The sequence below is a fragment of the Magallana gigas genome, chromosome 4, assembly GCF_963853765.1.
Source record: "Magallana gigas chromosome 4, xbMagGiga1.1, whole genome shotgun sequence".
NCBI classification, from domain to species: Eukaryota; Metazoa; Mollusca; class Bivalvia; order Ostreida; family Ostreidae; genus Magallana; species Magallana gigas.
In genome coordinates this window covers 13,252,000-13,260,178 of record NC_088856.1, presented here as the reverse complement: position 1 = coordinate 13,260,178, position 8,179 = coordinate 13,252,000, and the positions used below count along the sequence as shown (strand labels likewise).

General features: G+C 32.7%; 1 protein-coding gene across 2 annotated transcripts; it reads right to left on the bottom strand.

Moving 5' to 3' along the window:
* Window positions 1-4,079: 4,079 nt before the first annotated feature.
* On the bottom strand, window positions 4,080-8,179 carry LOC105339457 (protein CFAP276). Of its 2 annotated transcripts, none has more exons than XM_011445014.4 (4): window positions 8,019-8,179; window positions 7,285-7,517; window positions 6,685-6,803; window positions 4,080-5,160 (listed from the first exon to the last, which is right to left on the bottom strand). In XM_011445014.4, the coding sequence occupies exons 1-4, from the start codon at window positions 8,097-8,099 to the stop codon at window positions 5,090-5,092; spliced, it is 504 nt and encodes a 167-aa protein (XP_011443316.1). In that variant the 5' UTR covers window positions 8,100-8,179; the 3' UTR covers window positions 4,080-5,089. The 2 variants fall into 2 exon arrangements, with proteins under 2 accessions (XP_011443316.1, XP_034308231.1); XM_034452340.2 differs by having other exon boundaries at window positions 4,080-4,544.

Below are 8,179 nucleotides of genomic sequence, written 5' to 3'. Positions count from 1 at the left end.
ATTAAAGGTCCTTAGGGTGAACACTGTGCTTTGATTCTCTCGAGCATTTCCTGATGGACAGAAGAATTGTTTAATCACGTTTCGACTCTCCCGAAATTTCACAATATATAGTAATGGGTTAAGGAGACTTTCAAGCATCAACAAGGGATAGGATATATCCGAGAAAAACCGTGTAACTTTCATCTCTTTGGCGGGGTCGATGAAGGTTAAGATGATAAAAACTTGGACCGGAAGGTAAAGCGCAAAAAGGCAGCCGGAAGCTGTGGTAATGACAATCGAGAACCGGAAGGTGGTGGTCACTTGTTGTTCAAGTTCCGGATGTTGTTGTAAACGAAGAGTCTGTCTATTTAAATGACACCTGGCACATTGTATAATCGTTTTGCTTGAAACCAGAAAAATCAAAAGGCAACTGAAGTATATTGTCAAGAAAACAGTGTAAACAGTTTTGTCAAATTGTCCGCCCATTGGGTCGTTGGATGAAATCATCGATACTATGACCTGGTTCACCGACAATATGAACCAAATACAAGCACAGAAAAACACGCACGTCCTTTTGTTCACATGCAAAGCGTAAAAGATTGGATACTTGACGGATACAAGTCTATCTACGGCTAACCCGGCGCTGTGGAGAATGGATATCTGGAGCAAGGTTCGAATGACGGCGGCGCTGACATCCACTAGTCTAGGGGCGTTGACCAGCCAGTGTACGATGGGGACCACCACCAAATTGAATCCCGTGAAACAGTCGCACGCCATCAAACTACTGATGTAAACTTTCAAGTTCTGGACGATAGTTTTAGACCTTGAGATGATGGCGATGGCGATGATGTTACAAATGACGGTCGCTATGCCTATAACTGGCATCGTGTTCCAAAACCGCCCATAAAACTGAAAATTGTCGCTAAAGTCGGACCTGTTTAATATCTCTGAGGAATTCATGAAATCAAAATGTGTCGTTCACGCTGCCATCTGAAGAATGTGCGTGATGTTGCCAGGCTCGCTTTAAAAAGGGAGAGACTTCTACCGTTAATTACCCAGACGTAAAGCGGAAAGACGTTTCCTCAATTTCAAAGGGCTTCGACTTAATTAAGCAAGCTAATATACCTGGGCTGTAAACTTTGTATCAGAATATCAGAATGAAAGCCCTTTAGTCAGGTTCACCATTTATCAGTTGTTAGAGGGATTCCAAGATCAATGTATATACTTTTTGGGGAGGGGATTGAGTTTACTTGTTTTTCTAATTAAAGAATTTCTTTATAGATTGTCTCCTTAGAATAATTGTCATCTTCAGCAGCGGATCAGACCGTAAGACAAAAAACGACAGGTGCCCTTAAACACACGGTAAAGTTAGTCAGGTAAATTCAATTAAACAACGGCAGCGGGTACGCCCGTGATGCAACCAGTTCCAGTATAATTAATGGGAAACCATTGACAAAATGATTTAGTTCTCGGCATTGTCATATACATCAATATTTATGCTGAATGGCTGTCAGTTACGCAATCTGTATTATTCCGGCTACTGTACCATGATAATGCGCCAGAGAAAACTAATCACACGGATGACTTTGCGCAGTTGTACCGGTGGTTTCTCGATCTTCCGATTTAGAGTCAGTCTGTATTAAATATTATGTTTAATGGTTTCTTTGGTAGTTCATGCGTATATAAAGGTTGTTGATCGAAACTGAACCCCACAGAAAGCATTTACACGTTTAATCAACGTTGAACTTTATTTGGATCTCTCTAAAATAAGCGAAACCGTATTTAAATGCTTAAAAAGTTGGAAGATTTACAATGTCCATTAGCAGCCCGTGATTTTCGTAGTTTTTATCATTTCAAATATAAATGTCGGTTAATCCTGAAAAAATTAATCTATGTTGAAGGGGCATGGTCAAGATTTTAGTCAAAAATTATTTTCCCGTTTTTGATGTTTACAATGCTTCAGTAAGGATTTTCTAACAGTCAACAAAAATTTCAGCGTCAGTCGTCGTGTTTCATTGTCAAGTAAACAAAGCTTACGTCGTGTTTTTGTTTCCGTTTTGGAAGTTGAAGTAAAAATTCCAGTTAAGACATAGAATGAATGTGGTAAACGCTAAAAACAATTTAGTTATGCTAAAAACGGGTTAGAAGAGAGAGCAGTTAGCTTCAAAACAACTTTTACCCGGTATATCGAACCAATGTAAACAAAAACAGGGCACGAGCCTTGTTTACATGGCAAACAATTGTGAGCTCTATATCTTACTCTAGAACTGACACTCAAATTTTGGTTGATCAATAGAAATGCATTTCTAAGGCATTGTAAACAATAAAAACAGAAAACTAAAATTTGATAAAAATCATAACCATGCCCCCTTAAGGCATTTCTATTTTGGGCTACGTACGTTTCGTTTCGAAGTTTACAGATACCCAAATATAGCGCCTAAGTACGAAAGACGACTAGGGACACATAAAAAAATATTTTTATCTCGTAATTACGAGAAAAGATCTCGTTATTACGAGTTAATTTTCTCGTAATTACGAGAAAAGATCTCGTTATTACGAGAAAAGATCTTTTCAAAATGGTGCGTTTCATTATTCTATTCTCTTTATGTCAAGTGTATGAACTACTGCAATGTTTTTTATTATACACATACTTAGCATAATCATCGCTTAGAAGCATAAACAGAATTTGATATAAAATCGGACCAATCAGTTTTAACGAAATTTCAGAGGAAGGAGCAAAGCAGGTTGATTGATGAATTGATTGAACTATATATTGATTAGAAGGATACATGTAATTTGTTTTCAGACTCCAAAATGTTGATATACAAAATCAATTATTTTCAATATACATATAGGTTGTGTATGAACACAATTCAGGTAAATCCTGTATATCAATGATTGAAACGACATAGTCATTAAAGTCAACTGTAACAATAGAATTGTGTTTTTACGACAAGGGCTATCTGGTATTTACTTCGGAGTGGAATTATGATATGTAAGATGAAATGAGAATTACATGAAGTTCTTTCCACTTATTCATATTAGTTAAATGTCAAATCCGATTAATTTATTTAAAAAATTAATGAATAATGTCCGGTGTTATTTAAACATTAATCAGAATTGAATTAACGTATATGGAAAGGGTGAACCAGTCGACTTGTAGGTGTTTTCAGAAATGCACCATTTATATAAATCTTTTTTCGTAATAACGAGATCTTTCTCGTAATTACGAGATAATTAACTCGTAATAACGAGATCTTTTCTCGTTATAACGAGATAATTAACTCGTAATAACGATATCTTTTCTCGTAATTACGAGATCTTTTCTCGTAATTACGAGATCTTTTCTCGTTATTACGAGATCTTTTCTCGTAATTACGAGATAATTAACTCGTAATAACGAGATCTTTTCTCGTTATAACGAGATAATTAACTCGTAATAACGAGATCTTTTTTCGTAATTACGAGATAATTAACTCTTAATAACGAGATCTTTTCTCGTTATAACGAGATAGTTAACTCGTTATAACGAGATCATTTCTCGTAATTACGAGATAAAAATATTTTTTTATGTGGCCCTATTCGTCTTTCGTACGTAAGATCTATAGATATGAAGTATAAAAATATACTCAGTATGCTAATGCAATGACAATGCAAACTTTTTAATTGCATGGAATTTTACAAGTTTTCTGAATCGCATAAAGCAATTTTTTTCCACGGCTTCGACAGAAAAAAAAATCAGAATATAAATGTTTGATTAAAATTTCATAAAATCGATTGAATTCAAGTTTTCAAGTTCCAAGTTCATTTATTTCGAATAGTAATTTACAGTGCTAGGGTACCTTTTATATGTATAAACAAAAATATTTGTTTCACCGTATTTCATAATTGACGCAAATTATAACGTGTACATAGCTTTCAGATGTTCAAAACAAGTAACAATATATTTTCATTTTATAAAATATATTTATATTTTCATTTTCTTCGGGTAATTCTCTTCACATCATTTTGTAGATATCCTTCCACTCTCCCAAAAATATCTACGGCAGTCTCAAATTCAGTGCTAATGATAATATAGAATTATAAACAGGACTCAAATCATCACAGTAATGCTTTATTTTTCAAAGGAATTGATACAATTGACCAACACTTTCGTTACAAAAGGTATATATTTATTAGAAACGAATTCATTAAGGCTAGATGATAAAATATTCAAAAAGCAATCGTGTGTTACAAACAATTAACAAGTCTGTTATTCAGCTGGGAATCACTTTGGAACAATCATAAATTTCTAATATACAAACTACTCTTAGTTATAAATAAAAAAAATGTAAGAAAGTATTTTTGAAAAAACACTCTACATAATACCTGATGATATAAATATAAACATAAAAATATTCAAAAACATTTGATTTTTTTTTTAAATACTTGGGTTATAATAATGCTTTGACACTTTAAAAAATCTGAAAAGTTCATTTAATCGTTGACCACAAATTAAGTGCAATAGAAGCCACCATCGTGTTTCCTGGAGTATCCACCATTAGTACCAGCGCTGTGGGGGCTCTCTGGTGACAGGGAATGAAAGAAAGGAATAGAAAAGATAAAGATTGAGAGAAGAAGAAAAGTTGATCTCTTGTTTTATGCTGGTCTGTTGTAATTTCATTGGTTAAGTTATTTACTTATAGTTGTAATCTGTCTTAATCCTGTATGTGAATATCTATATTATTGCATGAAATGTACAGTACATGTATATATATTTTCTTCAGTATTCCTAATCCTATTAGATGGAAGTTGTTTTTAATATTTCCATTTTACAACAAAATTGTAATAGCAGTTCCAACTCCCCCTTTAAAAAACCTATACATAATAAATAAAACAACATTGTAAGAAATGTGTGACACTTAATACTTAGCTCCACAGTGTAAACAGTAAAGGGTTTCGAAGAAATTTTAAAGAGTTCAAATCTGCATCAAGGAGAGCATGTTATAAACACAGAGGTTAATGTCCTCTCCAGGTGTTCTTATGCAATACATGTATTGTCATTCTGTGTGTGCATTTGTTGATGCAAGATACATGTAATGAGATTAATTAATTAGACTGGTTAATGAGTCTAAGAGGAGAAGAAGCCTCCGTCTGGTTTTCTAGAGTAACCTCTGTTGGTTGTTTGTGTGTGGTGACCCTCTGGAAATTAACAAATCAAAATTAACAAAATCACATTGATAGTAAAACAATATACCACTTAGCGATGATTTTGAGTTCAATGTCAGGGAAAGTTTGTATAAATACAGATTATAACTCTTGAATATAGGAATTTTAACATCTTGAATACCATGAGTATAAACACTTAAGGAGGCCGATTTGGGTTTTATTGCTGAAAAACTACAATAGCATAACTCTTTATTTTTTAACCATATGTTATTTAAACCAACTCTAGTTTATTTGCGAAGGTTCATGAAAATCGACCGTCTGGTTCTTTTTAGGGACCATCTCAAAATAGAGATACATTTACTATAGGAATATATAGGAAACTGTCATTTTCCGCACATCAAAGCAGTTTAAAAAAATACTACAATAGCTTTTTTTCTCAAATTGTTATATATGATTAGTAATATCATTTCCTACCTTATATGCAAAAAACACAAAATTCTACCGTCTGGTTTTTAGTGGGGGCCATCTCAAAATATTAAAAAGCACCAAATTTTGCTATATATTTGGATCATCACGAATGATGATTGGTATAATGGATTCATTCCAAAAATGAGGAAAATGTCCTCGAGGATAGCATCATTCTGTATATAAAATTTCAACAGCGTACAATTTTTACTTTTTCTTTTATGTTATTTCTTATAACGTACTCCTACAAAGCTTCATTTTATCATAACGTCATAAAAGCGCAATGACAATGCTCCCCTACCGCACAACGTAAAAATCGTGTTAAAATAAAAATTTCCTTTAAAAATTTAAATATTTTTACCTGTATTTTGTTTATTGTGTTCAATTTTATGAATGATATCGAAAAAAATTCATAAGAAGTATAAATCAACGGTATTATATTAGAATGCGCAAAAACATGCACAATGCAAACTAAAGTCGGCCTCCTTAAATGAGTTGGAAATTAGTTTTTAATGTATTTAAAAAATGTTATAGTTTTTTCATCTTAGTAACTTCAAAAAGCAATTTTGGAATTTGTTTAAAAAATAATTGAAAAAATTAATTATATAAAACAGATTATTTGAGTGGTTTTTTTTTACTGTTTTCAAACTATAACACTTAATGCCCACTGCAGCTGTACTTTTAATAGAAAATTGGATTTTTAAAAATGTTATCATACATCTGTACTGTTTTATGATTAAAAAAAAAATAATATGCAGATAACGATACGAGGACAACTTTCTTATCAATTTATTCATAAAAGAAAAACCCTCTCTCATTTTAAAATAATTTTATATCATAAAATTCTACTTATTAAACTCTCCAGTCTACAAATATGAACTTATCCCATGTTTTCTATTACAAAAAAGCTGAATAATAATTAATGCTATACTTGGGAACCATACTGGCAAAATTTGTTTCGATTTTAATATATGAAAAAAAACACCCAAGACGATACCTTTAGGAAGATTACACTTTAAAATTCATCTGCCTGAGGGTCAGACAACAATGACAAATGATATGCTTTAATTTTGACAATATGGGGGTACATACCAATGGCGTTTTCAATAGAGTGAATGCTGTCTTTCTTTTTCTGCTCTATGACAGAGAGGGGATGGTTCAGGTACGGTTTTGGCACGATGACTTCTACCTCACGGTTTTTAAGAACTCGTCTAAAATGAAAACAAAAGATGTTAACTTTGCACATATATACTTAAGGTTTCTTATTGAGATAGGTAATTTGCTATGTAGTATAACCATAAATAAATAACCAACATAATTATCAATCTTTTTATCGAAAGAAATCACAGATGCTTTGTAATTTTGTATTAGTAAAAATATCAATTCAAAAATTCAACAGTCAATTTGAAAAAAAATGCAGTAAATTTATTTATTAATACATGTAACTTTGTTGGCATCAGTTTCTTGGATTTCATTTTCAATCTAGCTGATACAAGAATTCTAGGAAAAAAGATATATTTATTTGTTATGGTTGCAAGTTTCTTTGTTTAACATTTGATTTTGACTGGATCCACTCAACAACTATTAAAATCGATGAAAAATGGTTACTTAAGGAAAAAATTGATAAATTGACAGTATCTAAAGGCAATGCATAATTAATGATATCTTATTCAATGTGTAGGAATACATTACCCATGACTATCACCAGCTGTTTCCGGTTGAGTAAGTGTTTCATTCTTGGCTCTCAGGAATTCATCATGGTGATCGTACTTTGACTTAAGTATAAAATCTAAGCTATCCCGTGGGGCTTTAGGGTCCATGTGATAGATTTCTCTACGAGAGGAAGCTAGTGTACAGGTTCCGTTCAACCTGTTCCAGGGATCTTCCTTTTGAGCCAGATGAACCGGTTTGTCATATGCTTGTTGCTGTAGAAATATAACACACAAATTAAGTTAAACAATTGGCTTCTACATATTTCTAAATGCTTTTAACTTTCACTTAGGGTTCTCTGAATTTGAAACACAGGGTATTGTGTAGGAAAAGCAATTTTAAAAAAGTAAGTACCTCGGAGTAATTTCCTCAGAAATACTTTTTTAACGATGCTTTTTTTTTCTACAAAAGCCCCTGTAGTCGAAACAAAAACAATGGATTGACATAATGCCACCAATTAATTAAGCCACCAAGATTTCACATATCCCGCCAAGAAAATTAATCCTAACCATAAAATAAAAAACCTGCATTTAGGGTGAGAATGTAGTCTTATTATGCTTTTCGGTCTGCATAACGGTCACCATGCAAACATATATGAAATATTGTATGTATACATTATTACATACCAACAAAACTTGCAGGCATACATGATCAATTACCATTTGTAGTTAAATATTCTTTAAAGATATCAATATGTATAAATTATTAAAACATACCTCCATATAGCTCGATCCGTAAAAGTTTTCATCATTCTGTAATTTGGGAAAGGGATACGGGTCTCTTGTTGACTGCATCATTTTCGTCTACTGTTATTAACGCGAAAGTTCACGCTCTCGTTGATGTAACTACCATGGATACACAAAGTCTCGAACCAAAC